Source organism: Balaenoptera physalus (assembly GCF_965194825.1).
Source record: "Balaenoptera physalus genome assembly, chromosome: 6".
Taxonomy (NCBI): domain Eukaryota; kingdom Metazoa; phylum Chordata; class Mammalia; order Artiodactyla; family Balaenopteridae; genus Balaenoptera; species Balaenoptera physalus.
In genome coordinates this window covers 56,621,150-56,639,026 of record NC_138885.1, presented here as the reverse complement: position 1 = coordinate 56,639,026, position 17,877 = coordinate 56,621,150, and the positions used below count along the sequence as shown (strand labels likewise).

The 17,877-nt window shown below is 34.6% G+C and overlaps 2 protein-coding genes across 4 annotated transcripts in view; one reads left to right on the top strand and one right to left on the bottom strand.

Moving 5' to 3' along the window:
* The window catches only part of KCNH7 (potassium voltage-gated channel subfamily H member 7), a 449,505-nt gene extending 441,220 nt beyond the window's left edge, over window positions 1–8,285 (top strand). The window contains exons 14-15 of the mRNA XM_082465231.1: window positions 4,086–4,278; window positions 5,656–8,285. Of these exons, the coding sequence (XP_082321357.1) occupies window positions 4,086–4,278; window positions 5,656–5,925 (463 nt within the window). The 3' untranslated portion in view covers window positions 5,926–8,285. The remainder of the gene's footprint in view (window positions 1–4,085; window positions 4,279–5,655) is intronic.
* The window catches only part of GCA (grancalcin), a 32,619-nt gene continuing 21,696 nt past the window's right edge, over window positions 6,955–17,877 (bottom strand). For all 3 annotated transcript variants that reach the window (XR_014264640.1, XR_014264641.1, XM_082465206.1), the window contains one exon: window positions 6,955–17,511. Coding sequence is in view for 1 of the 3 variants with exons in the window: in XM_082465206.1 (XP_082321332.1) it covers window positions 17,485–17,511 (27 nt within the window). In the remaining 2 variants the exon portion in view is untranslated. The remainder of the gene's footprint in view (window positions 17,512–17,877) is intronic.

Below are 17,877 nucleotides of genomic sequence, written 5' to 3'. Positions count from 1 at the left end.
TAAGAAATGTTCTTACATATTTATATATTATACCTACAGATACACATATATCGGGAAATCACTAATTGTTGATCCTAAAGCAGTGCTTCTCAAACTTTAATGTGCTTTCGAATCACCTGGGGATCTTGTTAAAATGTAGATTCTAAGTCTAGGTCTGGAATCAGCAGAGATTCCACGTTCTAACAAGCTCCCGGATTTGACCATTCTGTGCATAGCGAGGCCCTAGAGGATGTAAAAGCTTTCAATGATGATTCCATCCCTTGCAGAACACTGTGCCTGGTACACTGTGGCTCTTTGAGTAAGTGAATGAAAACATTCGTTTTACACAGCTGTATAGCTATGCTGATGTAGGAGAAGAAAAATAAATTTTCCTTTACCTTTCTGAGTTCTTGGCTGAAACCCCTATAATAAAAGACAGATTAATAAGAAAAAAACAAACATAAATTTATTAACGTGTATACCTCACGTACACATGGGAGATACTCAAGGGAAAATTAGTAACTCCCTGAGGTGCCTTAGAACTGAAGATTAAATACCATCTCAATAGGGAAAGGGGCTGGGGGATGTAGGTCTCTTAGAGGAGAATGAATGATCATTAGGAAGGTGAATGGGTCCTTAGAAGAATAGATGGGAGGTATGATTGTGACAAAGTTTGTCTCCGTGTGATGCCTCTTCTGTGACAAAAGTCAATCTTCCCTGGTTGTTGAAACTCCCAGGGAGGGGATTTATGACAACTGAGTTCCTTCTGGAAGATCTGCCTTTAGGCAGATAAGGGAAGTTCAGAGAAAGCTTCTCCCCACACTTGCTGTTCTCCAAGTGCCTACAGCTTAAAAGAATCAATATGCCAAAGTGGCTTGTTTTGGAGTGGCATATGCCTTCACTGACAAAAAAAAAAAAAAGTTATAAAATTGGGTTATTCTTTTCTGTTTTAAAGACAAAGCTGGACTTTTTCAAAATTCTCTGTAATTCTTCCAGAGTAGAGCAGATTACTTGTGTCATTAGAAGAGTCCATTCCAATTAAGCTGATAGACCCTGACCATAAAACATGAAAATACAACCTACGCATAGGAAAGAAATTCCTCACTAAAGCTCTTCTTTGTTGAATGTTTTAGTCTGTTTGGGCTGCTATAACAAAAATACAATAGACTGGGTGGTTTTTAAACAACAGGTATTTATTTCTCAGTTCTGCAGACTGGAAAGTTCAAGATCAAAGTGCTGGGAGATGTAGTATCTACTGAGAGCCAGCTTCCTGGTTCATAGACAGCTGACTTCTCACTCTGTCCTCACATGGTAGAAGAAGGAAGGGAGCTCTTTGGGGCTCTGGTTTATGAGGCACTAATGCCATTCATGAGGGCTCTACCCTCATGACCTAATTAAATCCCACAGGCCACACCTCTTAATACCATCACATGGGGGGTTAGGATTTCACCATTAGCATTTCAACATAAACATTCAATCCATTGCTTTGAACTACCCAAAATATCAGATTACTGGTTAATAAAACCAAACTAAGGTTTGGTTCAAAGTCACTGCAGGAAGAGAGACCACCACCTACACAGAGTCTGAAGTATTATCTCAGAAGGGGAAGTAAGAAGTAGGATATTTATAGGACTTTGGAGCCTGGGCCTTTCAAGCTGGGAAACTGAGTGGATCTGGGCAAAGTTCATAATATAATAGTTCAGAATTGATGGACACAGTGAAAGTGAGGACCTTGAAGCAAGTATGGATAAATACAGTTTGTTTGATGAAGCAAGTTTATTTGTTCAAAAGAGCAGATTGCTGTCTCCAGTGAGTTAATCTATAGAAATTTCCTGAAGGAGTAAAGTTATTTATTCCCTTAGACTTATTTTTCCCAGGCAGAGTTTTCCTGGAACAACTAAGTCATGTTGACAGAGGTGGTCTGCTGTCTTAGCTAAGTCATGTGGGCACAGTCCTGTTCTCACCCTGCACCAGCTGCTTCACCTGCATGTGATGGTCTTGTGTCCGGGAATCCCACTCATGGTAGCATGTTGCTATTACACACTTCCAATAGGTTTTTCCCTCATCGACACTATTCAAATAGAATCTATGAGACAGAGATCCTGTTTCTTGGAGACCCCTACTGTTTGACAAAGGTTTTGTGAGGACTCAAAATTGTTATCATAATTTTTGACTCTCTGTTGGGTCTTGAGTCCCATTTGTTGATGCAGTTTTTATTATTCCACTCCCCACTCCCAAAGCCTTTTACATGTAATGTGTAAGCCACTCCCTAAATATTAAATGCTGTTAATGATGGGATAAATTCATACAGAAATATTTACAATGGATGTAGAATTTTCCTTGGGGACTCAGAGAAGAGAGAAATTAATTCTGAATAAGGGAAGATTTTGGGGTGCAGATAAAAATTTGTGCTGTACCTTGAAGTGTGAAAGAAAAAATTGGTGCATAATAAAATAACGAGTCTCCTCTGTTTAGTTGGCACCATAAAAATATTAGATCGGAGCAATGGGTAACAAATAGATAAATAAACTAGTTGATAATTCAAATTTTCTTTTTCAGTTTGTGGTTTTGACATTTGCAAGGCACAATCATGTATAATTTATAGCTATTTGTTTAGAAGACACTAAGCTATATGGCTATATACACCAAATATAGAAAACCTGCACAAATAATGTGTTATCATGATTCTCAGAAGGAAGATTTGTAGTGTCAATGTTAAAAACTAAAAGGAAAAAAATGATTTTTTCTTACGTTGTCCAGGTTTATTCTCTTCTCTCTCAAATCAAAGGCTAAGTTCTCTCCACTTTGAATTTCACAAATACAGCATGTATATAACTGAGCAAAATTAGTCTATGATTTTAAATTTTTAGTAAGATTTACCTTTTCCTTGCATTTTTCACTGAAACAAAATAGTAAGCACAAATAAGTAAAGAGTTAAAAGAAAAGTTTTCTAAAGAGGCATATGGTCCAAATTTTCTGTTCTTATACCCACATAATCCTTTTTTAATACTGTTAACACATGCAAAGGAGGGGAATCAGATCCTTTGTATTTTGCTATCTTTCCCTTGAATTTTAATTTAAAATGAGAATGAAATTAACAGACCAGTAGGCTACTTGTGAGCTTTAGGGGAAAAAAATGATCAAACTGGTATTTTGCAAGCCAGTTGGGTTATAGAAGCAAGTGAACTTTTTTTTTTTTTTTTAATAAATTTATTTATTTATTTTATTTATTTTTGGCTGTGTTGGGTCTTCGTTTCTGTGCGAGGGCTTTCTCTAGTTGCGGCGAGCAGGGGCCACTCCTCATCGCGGCGCGCGGGCCTCTCTCTATCGCGGCCTCTCTTGTTGCGGAGCACAGGCTCCAGACGCGCAGGCTCAGTAGTTGTGGCTCACGGGCCTAGTTGCTCCGCGGCATGTGGGATCTTCCCAGACCAGGGCTTGAACCCGTGTCCCCTGCATTGGCAGGCAGATTCTCAACCACTGGCAAGTGAACTTTTATGTTTGGTCTGTTTCTTAATTACCAAAGGCTCCAAGCTGTAGATGGGAAAGGAATTTAGCATTTGACAGTACTTAACATTAAGGAAAGAATACAATGAATGATATATAATATTTGATGTTTATAGGAGAGAGGTAAAGTAAAATATAGATAATATAAATTTGGAACACATAAGAAATTATCCAGTTGTTGCAGCTATAAGAGAAATGTGCTATGAAATCTTTTTAACCAGTAAATAAAATGTTCACAAGAAACTGACCAAAACCTGATAAAAAGCACAGAGAATGACTGATTCAAAATGGATTCTGAATGCGTTTTACATTTTGAAATCAACAAAGCTTAATTGTAAAAATGTAATACAGTGTGCACTGTGAAAATGTAGCCTCTTCATTCAGCTGTTTTTTTGTTAAGATCAACGAACAGGAAAGCAAGGATCTTTATCAGAGCCATTAGTGAGATACAGAAAGTGAGCATCTCCGTGCTCCCTCTCCTGTCCTTCTTGTTTAAAGCAGGGCCGTAATTCTGTTCTTTGGTGGTGCCGCAATTTTCTCAAGTGCTTTGCAATCCTGGACAATTTTAGGACTGTCTTCCCCCATTTCTGTCTGTCCTGCAGACTTGAATCCCAAATGACTGCAGACATCCAGACCATCTTACAGCTGCTGCAGAAACAAACCACTGTGGTCCCCCCAGCCTACAGTATGGTAACTACAGGAGCAGAGTATCAGAGACCCGTCATCCGCCTGATGAGAACCAGTCATCCGGTAGCATCCATCAAGACGGATAGAAGTTTCAGTCCTCCCTCACAAGTGAGTATAGATAGCGTATAACCAAGAGTGTCTCTCAGTGTGTTTCCAGGGACCACCTGAATCAGAATCACCTGGGCTGCAGTGGAAAATACAGATTCTCATCACCATCTCTGTTCTTCCTCAATTAGAACATCTGGGAATGAGCCCTGTAATCTCCATTTTAAACAAGCTCCCCAACCCCGACCTTTGCCCCCGATTCTTTTGCTCATTTAAACTTTGGGAACAATGGACCTAGAAGGACGATCTTAAAACACTAGTATTTTTTTTTTTAAAGAAAAAGCTTTTTTTTCAAATATCAATCTACTTAAGTTTATAAATGGTAGAGCTTTGAAAGCTAAGGATTAGCCCTGGGTCCAAAAAATGCTTCAAATAAAGGTTTGTAATTTGCTCTAGTGACAAGAGGCACCCTTGAGCAGGGTCTCAGGAAGGAAGGGGCAGAGGAATAGCAGCAATAACAAGCAATAGCAAGACCTGAGATCCAAGTGTAATCAGACTAATAACCACATCTGTGCCCCACCCGTCACCAGTGAGCTCTAAACTTTTCTCACCTTGGTGATGGTAGGAGGAATGTTAGTGTCCTTATCCTTCCTCTGAAGTCCTGTGAGGAACCCTTTGAATTATGTTAATATGAAAAGTCCAACTCCTTTGGAATTCTATTTTGGGAATTGTTCTTCATTACTTAAACACTGTGGCCAAACTGGACCTAAGAACAATGATTTAAATAAGAACTATCAGAACTATCTTGTAAAAACTTTTTTAGAAGTTTGGGAATTGAGTGCAAAATGCCCTGGGGAATGAAACTATATTAATAGCACGAGGTAATGTGACGGAAGGAAAATAATGCAATTTTTCTAAAATATGAAAGTAGAGATAATTTATCTCGAGTTTTGAATGGCTGGGAAACATGCAAAACCGTGTACTTTGTTTTTTGCTTTCAGTGGATTTAGATAATATTTTCTGCCAAGGGATGGGTGATTTTCTTTCCTTTCTTTTTTCTTTCTCCTTGTTCTCCAAATGTACTCACCAAATGACACACCTTTTTGATCCCAGTTTTGTTGGGAATTTTGAATTAAACTCATCTGGAAAACTCGATATGAAATATTGTGCTTAAAATAATAATAATAATAATAATAATAATAATCTGATATGGCTTTGGAGTAAAATTAAAGATCTTGGAATGGTTATATAGGATTATCTAAACTGATACCTGACCTTCAGTATCTTGACCCACCTTTGAGAGGGAAAGATTGGTTAATACCACTAATCAAATACAGATTTATGGAAAAAGAAAACATGTTTAGATTTCATGAGTGTAATTTTAGAAATATGTCCAAATGAATTATAAAAACATGTTTTCTTCTCTTTTCTTTCTATCAGTGTCCTGAATTTCTAGACCTTGAAAAATCTAAACTTAAATCCAAAGAATCCCTCTCAAGTGGGGTGCATCTGAACACAGCTTCGGAAGACAACTTGACTTCACTTTTAAAACAAGACAGTAATCTCTCTTTAGAGCTTCACCCCCCGAGGCAAAGAAAAACTTGCCTTCATCCAATTAGGCATCCTTCTTTGACAGATTCATCCCTAAGCCCTGTAGGAATCTTGGGTCTTCATAGGCATGTTTCTGATCCTGGTCTTCCGGGGAAATAATCATTTTGTACTATTTATTCCACATACAATGGAAGTGCTTTTAATGGCTGATTTCCTTTTTGTATTTAAATCCTCTCTACTTGACTCAGGGGCTCACAAGTTACCATTATATGCAAAAGTACTGTATATTTTCCTAAATTGAAGCTTGTAAGGTAAAATTGAGCAGTTAGGATGTAAATATATATATGAACTCTTTTGTTCCAAATGTTAAAACTGCCAGCATCTCAAGGCACCTTATTTTTTATTTTTATTTTTTAAATCATGTGCATGTTAGGAAACTCCAGTTTCTCTTGCATGGAGACTCCTATTAACTGCTTTTACTAAACCCATACTTTGTTAGGAAAATGCCTTCCAAGCAAATAAGAAAGCAAAGGATAAAATTGTTCATGGATGCAACTCAGATGATCCTCAACTCGTGGAGGTTCAAGGGGGAGACAGGGAACTATGTCACTTTTGAGGACAGAGACCCTTCTGGATTGAGATGTTTATAGTGAATTACATTCATTCCCGCACGCTAAAAAAAAAAAAAAAAAAAAATACAGTTTTAGTGTTATAAATCTCTGCCAGTAGAGGAAACCATCTCCAAATACATGAATATAGGCCAGCTTTAATGAGGGCAAAAAGGCCTTTCTATTTAAAATTCTGTCTCTAACTGCATTCGCAAACTCCCTAAAATTTTTCCACTGGCACGTTTCCTTGAATGCTCAGAAACAAGTTTCTCTAATTTTTCTTTTTCTTTGGTGGGGGGGCGGGGTGGGAGGGATTCTTCTTCAGAACTGCTAAAATGCTACAGACGCAAATTGATATCCACAGCTTTCTTCTGACTCATATTTTAGGGCAATCCCGAATTTGATCAAAAGAGTTTATTGACGCATGTTGTTTTCTTTCCAAAAAATGTACAATTTTAGTTGATTTGTGTGGCAAAACTAGCTTCCATGAAGTATATGCCGTGCTATGGCTTTCTAATCCCAGCTGTGAAAGAACAACGTGCATTTACCTACGTGTAAAGAAAATGCACAAACCAGCAGAAAAATTTTAATTTTATTTGGTTATTCAAATACATTTGCTAATCAAAGATTAAATGAAAATCTATCCTATATGGATTGGGCTGAATATATATTGACTCCAGAATATCAGAATGTACCATGGAATATATTTTAATATATTCGACTGTTAGATTATTTTGGGGGAGTGGTGGTATATGCCTCTCATAAAATCAGGGTACAGAAAAATTACAAGTTAATTTAAGATTCTGATCAGTCAAATTCTAGTTGAGAAATTTTATTTTTCAATTCATTTGAATACAATTTTTAACTTATTATGGACTGGTCCATTGTATCCTCTCCTTCTGAACAAAATTGTGAAAATCCTTGAAAGTTTCTTTATCCTTTACTAATTTTTACACTCATATATATTTTTAAAGAGACATTATATCTGTGTACATTATTAAATGGATTCATATCTATCCCTCCAGGATAGAAATATAATCTATTGACTTACTTTTACCTTTGACACTAGAATATTAATTTCAGATACAGGCAATTTATTTAAATTTACAAAAACTTTGCACTAGTTAAAATATGATTAAAGCAACCTTAAATTGCTCCATATATGTTTTTAATGGTTCCATAAATTGCTAATCTGTGGGAGGATGCAATCTGTAAGCACAGGCATGTTCTTATCCCTGCTAAATTTGTGCAAACAAAAACATAAACGATCCAGTACACATGACAGAATGACCAGTCAATTCAATAAAAGTATAGTAATTCTAACCAGCTTTCCAAACCATTTGGTGTTATGCAGACAGAAATTTAGGGACTAACCGATGGTTTCCTTTCCTCATTCAACAAACTTTTATGGGTACCTAGCAGAGAAGAGAGAAATGGCTGCCTCTGATTCAGAGGACAACTTAGGGATTTTACTTCCATATTTAGGCAGATTTTTGCAGCTGCAACAAGTTTCATAAGGATTGTCAGTCCAAGCTCCAGAGAAATTCAGAATGAATTCACCAGAGAATGTTCATTTGTAGAGGGAGAGGATTTGGCAGGTGAGGAATTTAGATCTGATTGTTTGATTAGTGAACGCTTCAGCTGCAACATTTGGTATGACATGCATAAAATTCAGCCTTCCACACATAAAGTCTCTATACTTCTTTATAAAAACTAAGCACGAAGAAATAGGAAGATGGGGAGGGGTGTGCAAGCATTCAGATTGCTTAAATTCTAGTACAACATAAACCTTTTTTCTTCTTAATTTCTCAGCATAAAAGAATTGCTTGATAAAATCTCAGAGAGTTGGACAGGATTTAGGAAGGCCCATTCCTACAGGATATTAGCTTTAAAAGAGCCCAAGCAGTATAAAGATGTGGCGAGTCAGGCATAAAAGTCAGAAGACTCAGTGGTTACAATGACTTAAGCCAAAGGAATTATCTTAATTTACAAGATTCATCCTCCTGTCCTAGCCGAATATCTAATGCCTAAAGTCACTGTCACTTTCCCCATGGGCGGTAGCAAAAACAGTCTGAGCCCTCCATCTTGGGACCCTGCTGAGAGCCAGGTTTAACTGCGGTAGGTTTAACAGCAGTATAGCAACTGCTCTCCTTCTAGGTAATTAAAAGCACTAACATAATGCTTTTTGCCTTCCACCTAAAAATAATATTAATATTTATATTAATATAAATATTTATATTTAAAATAATATATAATATTAATATTTAGGTCTCCAGGCCTAAATAAAATGACATCTAATATCTAAAGTTTATTTGGGTTAGATGTTTTCTGATGGTATTATTTGCTGGGCAGAAATCTGAAAGACTTATCAGTTTACCCTATAGAGGAGTCCCACACTCTTAATTAGTTGAGAAAACCAGGAATGAAAAATGCTGATGAAAAATGCTGAAGCAATGTCCTTGTAGGGTTTTTAAATAATCACTCATTCAACAAACATGGGAAGGTAGGGGCACATCTGGGACAGTACAGTTTCTTAAGTCCATTATAATGGGTTGGTCATCAGAGTTGAACTTTCTGACTCTTCTAGTCAGAAGATAAGGAAACTGAGTCAGGCCATAGTAGAATTTGGTGTCAGGTTTAATGTGTGTATGAGGGTTGCTCACAAGGTCCTTTTGGAGGTTGATCTTTAGCAATGGTTCTCAAATGCCTAAAAGAACAAAGTCCTAATACAAATGTTATTTTAAAATCCCATCATATATTATCTAAGGATAAAATTGATCACCTGATCTGCCTATCTAAAATAAGAATTATTAACAATAGTATCTTTCCTCTGAACGCCTTTCATGGTTAAAAAAAGGAATCTGGTAGAACTAGTTACTAAAAGTGAATTGGAGTTTTTCAAATGGCTTATCCATGGTTAAAACCAAAAGTAGATCAATTACTTAAGTGGATTTCTAATTGTAAATCAAAATGTTTATAAATCACACAAAAAAATTTAAATGTTATTAGATTTCTAATCACATTTTTTGCAGTAAAACAAATGTGTCTATCATGTGAGTTCAAAGAGGCACCTGGAAGACAGGCTGATGATATCCTTAAGGGCGGCCCTCGAATTAGCTGCACTAGCTCCAACCACCTGGGAACTTGTTAGAAACATATTTTTGGGCGTCACCCACACCTATTAAATCAGAAGCTTTGGGGGTGGGGCCAGTAATCACATTATAACAAGCCCTTCTCCATACGATTCTGATGCACATGAACACTTTGAGAATCACCCATGCAGGGTTCTGTGGTCAGACCAACTTGGGTCTCAGCATGAGTTCTTTCATTAATAGCTGTGTGACCCTGAGCAAGTTAATTAACCTCCCTGAGTCTTTTTCCAGAGATCATGGTACCTGCCCTGAAGACACCTGAGGAGGAAATGAGATAACATATAGGAAAGTGCCTGGCACATAGTAGGTGCTCAAAAATGCTAGATTCTTTGGCTGTCATCCAGGAACATAACATTATGTTCAATCAGAACAATTTTCCACAATTTAGCTTTTGCACAATGTGCAATGTCTCCAACTAAACAGCTGTTACCGAGACTAAGATTTTCGATTCAGAAAAACTCAAGTGTAGCTATTGTTGTCTCTCCTAATTGTATTTTGCACTATTAGGTTTATAGCTTTAAAGTAATACTATTTACAATAATAATTGTGAGACTATGAATCTCATCATTACAAACATATCTACTCTGAAGTGATGTTAAATGCCAAGTGTGCAAAGATGATCTGTTGAATTCAGTATGACTAGAATGTATTCCGTGAAGACCGGCTCACTAAGGAAGCCCCTTTACATCCATGATAGTTCCCAAATGGATATTTAAAAATAGTTTTCAAAGTACAATTTTGGAAGAAAATGTGTTTTTTCAGAAAATAGAATTTCACAGGTGTAATGGCTCTTTTCAGGAATCTAGGCCCACTCCCTCATGGCACAGACATTACATTACACAGACGTAGCCTGCCTAAGCTCTAGTGTGCAATGGTAGCAACGGCAAGAGACTCAGTGTGGTAAGCCTGAATTCAGATCCTACCTCCTCTACTCACTGTCAAGACAAACCCTCAGTGAGCCCCAGTATCCAAAACTATAAAAATGAGACATCTTAAATATCTTGAAGGGGTGTTGAGGAGTCTCTGAAATGTATTTGTGGAAGTGCTTTGTAAACCACAAGGCACCATAAAACTATAAGATCATCGTGTGACTTGTGCATCATCACAAAGGTGGTGGTCTTGTGGTCCCGGTGCAATAACACTACTTATGTCTTCTAAAAACCTTTCAGTGCTCTTTCCCCTGCCCGACACTGCTCGCATTTAACCTTTGTGACAAAAATCTATAAGGTGTTTCTCACACAACTCTCAAAGATGCATCTGATCAGAGTAGGAGAACGCCAGCCTTAGGGAAGCTTCCTCTGCCATAGCACCCCACTATTTGTCAAATATCACCTTTGTCCAAGATGCATAAAATTACATTTACATTGCAATTGTTTTCTAGGTATGCAATAGCTTCCCCCTCTCCCTCTCACTTGTTTTCATTTAAAGGTGTTTTTCTTGTGGTTCTCGTTAACTTACTATGCAGTGATGTCAACCTTTTAAAAACTAAATGGATTGTGTTTTTAAATGCTTTATAAAGCATTAGGTATTGTGATTGATCAGTGCCCAAGCTTAGAATAATTCATTACATGCTCTTGTGGTACAAATACACTTTAAGAATATGCAATACAGAAAAGAAAATTCACAGGAAGACATGAATTATTAATAATTATTAATAATTGACAGCATGAAAAGAAATTATTACAAGGCTTATATAAACTATTAAATGGGGGTTGAGAGAGATGACTAAAATTTATTTAAAACTAACACATTATTACTATGAATAGAATAACACATCTCTAGAAATGCAATGTTAAGAACACAGAACCATACAATTAATTGACCAATTTCATTGTTCTTCCAATCATAATCCAACTTTTAAGTGAGAATACCAAGAATTACTAGAGGAATGCTCCCAATAAAATATTTTTATTTTGAGAAGTGGCAATATTAACGTGGTTACTCTTGAAAAGCTAGTATCGAAACCCAGATGAATTCCTGAATTGCAGTCATGACATCTGTGACTTACATTAGTTCATTTATATTTTGAGAGACACAAAATAATTTAGCACAGCCGTGGTTTTAAAGCACTATATGTTTTACCTATGTTCTTTGTACTTCCTCTGTCTGTATATTAATGGTGTTTTTAAGTTGAAAATAATCAAATAATCATCACAACTGTTAACATTTAAACTGTATTTTTTAATACTGACAATATATTGTTTGAGTATTTGAGAAAATTCCACACAATTCCATCATTCTTATGTTATTTAGGTGTAAAATTCAAAGATCAGTAATCTTATAACTAACTCCTCCATATAGTCTCATCAAAATGGCCCTATAATTACAATAGCACTGAAATAATATGGTACTCTTTTTCCAAATATTAAGGAAATAGGATAAAAATATTGGGGAATCCCTAGTTCTTAATCTCCTAGGCACCTGCCAATTTTAATTAAAGGCATATTACCTATTTTTAGCTGAAATTTGTGTTCTATAATTTTGTTAGGAATATGTATACCAGAATGTTGCCAGTTAAAAAAATAATACATTTCAAACAGTAATGTGTGTAATTACTTGAAAACGTCAGTCATCTGATATAAAGAAGCTTGCTCACATTGGTTAAGTAGTAAGCACTTTGGAATGCTTTAAACATAATGAAACAATCTACCAAACCACGTATATTTCCTAGTCTTTATGCACATAACGTAGCATGAAATCATGATGCTTTTGAAATACTCTGTGCAGAAATATTTATTTTTTAGCAAATATTTTCTTCAAAGATTGGTATGCGATATTGACAGTGTAATCTACTTGCACTAGTTTTGCAATAACCTTCCACAAATAACTGTAAATAAGAAAACTGTAAATTTCATGTAAAAATGGTTGCAAATTTTTGGTAGCTAAAAGTGTACAAGTTGTATTGAAAATATAGTATATATACATAATTTAAGAACGAAGCATATAATTTCTGATCTATTTATACATGAAAATTCAAGAATTTGTAAAAGAAATTATTTTGGGGAAAAAGAAAGTAAATCTCATTAGCTACTTAGGATACTTTTATTAGAGAAGCCAACTCTTTCCAACATTTTACTAGGTACAGTGATAGACACAGGCATGGTGGTGCTGATGTATTTCACAAAATCACATAATTGTAACAGTGCTACAGTTTTACTGAGTTCCACTGAGGCACTAGTAAGCTGGACTGAGTGGTAAAAAGCGTTAAATCTCAAAGAAACATTAAAACACTGCACTTTTTGCCTCTCGAGAACACAACAGTAACTTACTAAAACATTTGTTTATTTAAAATTTCTGATGGCTAATCAGGCTTTAACTTACATGTGAGACAAATTTTTTCATAATGTATGCTTTATACGTATTTTTCATCTAGAATGAAAATATTGGGATATTATTTTATTTTGCCTAAGTTTCATACATTCTTAATTCTTCCCCGGAATCATTTATCTATTAGTTTTTAAAACATCAAACTATCTTCAAAGAAAACTTTTAAATAAAATTGGTTAATCGTAATGTGGCATGTTCTAAGCTAAGGGCTGTTTAGTCTGTTTAAGGTTGAGAATACCTACCATTCACTTTTAACGTTTAAAAAACCAAGAGAACATGCCCTACTTGATAAATAAAAAATGAAATCAGAGTAGCAGGAAGCACTGTATTGATATCTACAAGTGAAGCGGATTAGAAAATAAGAATCAAAGTATGAAAAAGCAAAATATTTAAAAACTTAGTCTCTTGCCTTAAGATAAATTGGGAGTAATGCATTTAGATAGCTTTGGGCAATTAAATATGTATCCACAAGTTCAATTAATCTGAAAACCATTCTTAAATGGCCTATAATTTTCAAAAGGATATGGATCTTTAATTAGTACGCTTCTAGAACATCCATACTAGCAATGTTCAAGTTATCCTTTGCAATTTCAGTAATCATAACAAGATAAAACGTGATTAAATACAGTCAACTAAAATGCAAATGACTATATGTGTATATCTGTAAAGTACATATTCATATTTTTACGCTTATGGGAAAAGGTTGCACCCCCCCACACACACAGTATCAGAAGGGGTACTAATTCCTGGCATACTTGTCTCTGAATATAGCTATTAAATGACCCAGACCAATTCTTCTCACTCCCTGTAAGATTTCCAAATTGCCACCATCTCATGTTGCAGAAGGGGCACACCTAAAAACGTAGCACAGAGGCAAGGAGCCTACTCATTCCCTAACTCTGTGGCACATCATAGTAGCGTAGAAGTGCCACCAAGGTCTACTTACTATATATTCAGATCTAGAAGCACATCTGAGTTTTGAATGCTCAAAATGTAATACACAAAGCTGCATATTACCAAGCTACATGGGTAAAAGGAATGTTAAGTAATATAAGGCTCTTTTCTTTACTATGTTTTTTAAAATAAGTAGAAAAAGACATGGCAAGAAACAAAAACACAGGTTTCCCAGCATTCAAATAGTGAGCTGACAGTGAGACAGAGAAATTTTTCATAACTTTCCCAGTTTTCTGGCAAGTAGTTTTGTGCTCAGAATTCTAAGTTACAGGACAATTTGAATTCAATATGGACATATGTGATGTTATGATCTTATTCTAGACTACAAATTATCTGAACAGTAGTCATTTAAAATCCTGCCTGCATTCATCACTATAATAACAGAAGTTCGAAATATTTATTTTTTCTTTGTACCATCTAATATTATTATGAAGTTAAGATATACTCTTAGATGATAACAGCATTGTACATTTATTTCAAAATGCTTAATTTGCTATGAAAATGATTTGATTAAGACCAACAAAAAATGTGATCTTTTAATACAAGTTTCAAAGTAATCAAACACCCATGGTTGCATTTTAAAGTTTAAAAGAAAAATACGCTAACCTGAAAAATGTATTGAATTTTACTCACTAGATTTAATTTACCAGATTTTGACAAATTTATTCCTATTAATTTCCCAGAAAACTGCTACAAAGAAAACATATCATTTATGAGTCTGTCAAACATAAAAGGACAAAGAAAAGCACATTTCTGACAAACAGTATTTCTTTTGTTTGTCCAGTTTAGTAATGCCATAACAGGTGAACTTGATTTGTATATTTTATTTAAAGAAATCATCACAAATTAATTTTTTTATGTTCTTAATTATACAGATTTTAACTACATTAATAAATTTTACTTTCTTCCAGGGTAAATGCCTTTTCTGGAAATAAACATATCACTTGACATTTTTTTTATTACTTTTTGTTTCTGAATTCATGCTTGATAGATCAAATGAGCGCAGTCCTTGAAATAACATTTAAAGTGGACCAAATTAAGATTCCAATAGTATTCATTTCCCCTTGATGTAATTTAAAATGTGTAAACTGCCACTCGAAATAGAAGTGTAATACCTGACATTTAATCATTTGGCAGTCTTTTAGGCATAGGTGAAGTACTGCACTGTTATTTGAACTGAAGCATCTCATAATATCTATGTAACAGATTTTGTATGATGCAAAACTTTACAGCAACCTATTTGAATGTTTATTAAAAAAAATTCTCAAAATGACATGGAAACATGTTTATTGGATAAATAAAAGCACTTAGACATTAAGAGTGTACATTATTCAATAATTTACATCATCATAAGAAAACTGGGGCATGAGTCAACCAGTACAAACTACCACACTATATTCATATCCCAGGCATACTCCCTGTAAAACTATTTAATTTTTACCTTAGTAATGGATGTCTGTTTACAGTAATTATTTTAAAGCATCAAAAATGTGAATTGCATGTGAGTAAAAAAAAATCCTAGTAATATATTCTCTATGGCTAATGTTTATGTAATTATCTATCTAATGTAAAGTGCAAAAGAACTGACAACTGGGTTGGATTGGCATGGAACATTAGTTTTGCTAAGAGGAAGGGTTCTGTGGTTAAAAAAAAAAAAAAAAGTTCGGAAAAAATTGGGTCAAATAAAATTAAATGAGATTTTCTGTACTTTAGGCTTTATTAAGCTCCCTGAGGAAGGTGAGGCTTTCCTAAATACGTTTGGTCATGGAAACTCCTTCTTCACAGACCTCCTATGACCAAAAGTCATAGGAACACCTTTCGAAAAGGATGACTTAGAGAATTGTGTGAAGAAGTTCTAACACAAAGTGTCATTTGGCAAAACTTATATGAGTCATGTCAAGCCATTTAAAAAGTTTTACCTCATCTATGAGCATCCAAATAAGGAAAATTATAATTGACCTCTGAATAGGACAGTAACAACCACCTGTATAAACTGGATAAGAGTCCATGCTACTGGGTCATAGTATCACCCTATTCAACATGAATGATATACAGTGTGTTTACATTAGCTTTTTCCTACAACGCTTCTAATTAGAATTCTATATCTTTTATGACTCAGTTAACATGCTCTCACATTATCAAATATATGTTCTTGAAAAAAAAAAAATTAACAGCCAGAGGACAAAATTACGTGGATTATTTATTCACACATTTTTATAAAGCTGACCAAATGAATTTGACAGCTAATTATATAAAATTATCAATATCAACATGAATATACATTACTTCCTTTCTAGGATGTTTTTAAAGTGAAAGTTTATAAAAGGTTTTTTTTCAAGATACTACCATTCATCCTCCATTTTTAATGAAAAATTTTTAATGAAAAACTATACATTAATTTGGTCACGAGCCATATTAAAATTATGCCATTTGCACCTTTAAGCTGGAAGATATTCAGTTAAAGTGTAAGAAAAAATATGTGGTTTATTAAAACTTCATTAAGAAAGACTTCGGGGTGTTTGCCCAGAAAGGGACTGGATTAACCGCAGCAGCGTATACCAGGAATCTTAAATGCTAAGGACCAAAAAAAAAAAAAAAAAAAAAAAAAATGCTAAGGACCTGGTGACTCCACTTTGCAATTTTTGTAGTAACGCCACTCAAAAATGCTGCCATGACGCCTACCATGCTTAGGACCCACATTACACTTAGTGGTAAAGACTTACTGGTTTACTAATGCCAAAATTACTGGCTAATGTTGTCAAGAAAGTCAAACATAATTTCTGAACGCTTAAACAAAGTGGTAGATTACTGGAGTTTTTTAAACTTTCTAAACAGTTAACAGCATTATGTATAAACAATTTAGCTTAAAAGGACAAATTTAAATATTGACATTTCATTAAAAATACATCATTTCCAGAAAAATCTAGATTTAGAAAAAGATGCCATTTTAGGTTACCTATAAAGTGCAGAGAAAAAAGTTATGTTTATTAAGAATTTTTTTCCACAGAAGACAATAAAACATATTGAAGAAAAATATATACTGCAAAAAATTAAAAAAGGAAAAACAATGCCTCCTGTAGTTTTATTTCACCATAGATTAACTTATGGTTCACCTAAGGTGATTTAAGATAAAATTTTAGGAACTACAATTTTCTTCTTCACAGGCAAAGACTCATGAGTTTCTGTTCTCTGATTATGTGATCAAAGAACAAACCCTATTACAAAGATGGTGCAAAATCTAGGCTTCCCCTTCTGGCTCACCCTCAAATACCAACAACTACAAACAAAATTTCCAAGTATAATTTGTAACCTTCAGGTAAGTATAAATTAGTTTTATCTAGGCTTTCATCATTTGGCTTCTTATATAATCTATCTTGTAAGTAAGAAAGAAAATTAAAACTAAGAGGTATTTGTATCACTTAATCATATACCAATATTTATTATGCAGATATCTCTAAAGTTATAAATTTATATATATTTATATAAATATTCCAAATACAAAAACATCTCTTTTACTGCTTTGCACGGTGAGCTAAAGTAAAAACATATAGAAAGAGAAGAAATTTAACAGACAGGAACATGGAAAAGCCCCCAAAGCTTTAATTCAAAGTAGTTCAGTTCATTTCTTCCAAGCACAGAAATTCACAGTATTTCTTCAGCCTTCAAATTCTAGACTTTCAAATTGCCATAGTGCCCTGCAAAAACTAATACATAAGCAAAATCACCAGCTGGTAACAACAAAATGGTTTTTGGTTTTGATTAATTATATTCCACAGAAGCATTTTCACAAGAGAAGAAATTTTGAGTTTCTAAGGCTTGTAACTCAAACCTGTATTATACTAGTAGGGTAAAGTTGACCCTATAATTCCTACATAACAAAAACAAAACAAAACCTTGAAACACTGAAGAACATGTGAAATATAACCTTTCCTTCAGTTAAAAACAAAACAAACAAACTTGGAATCAGGTTAATAGCAACCATCTGAAATGAGAAATGAACAGTTCCATTACCTATCAATCATAGATGAAAATTTCCTATCTCTCTTAGAAAGACCATCACAAGTAAATTA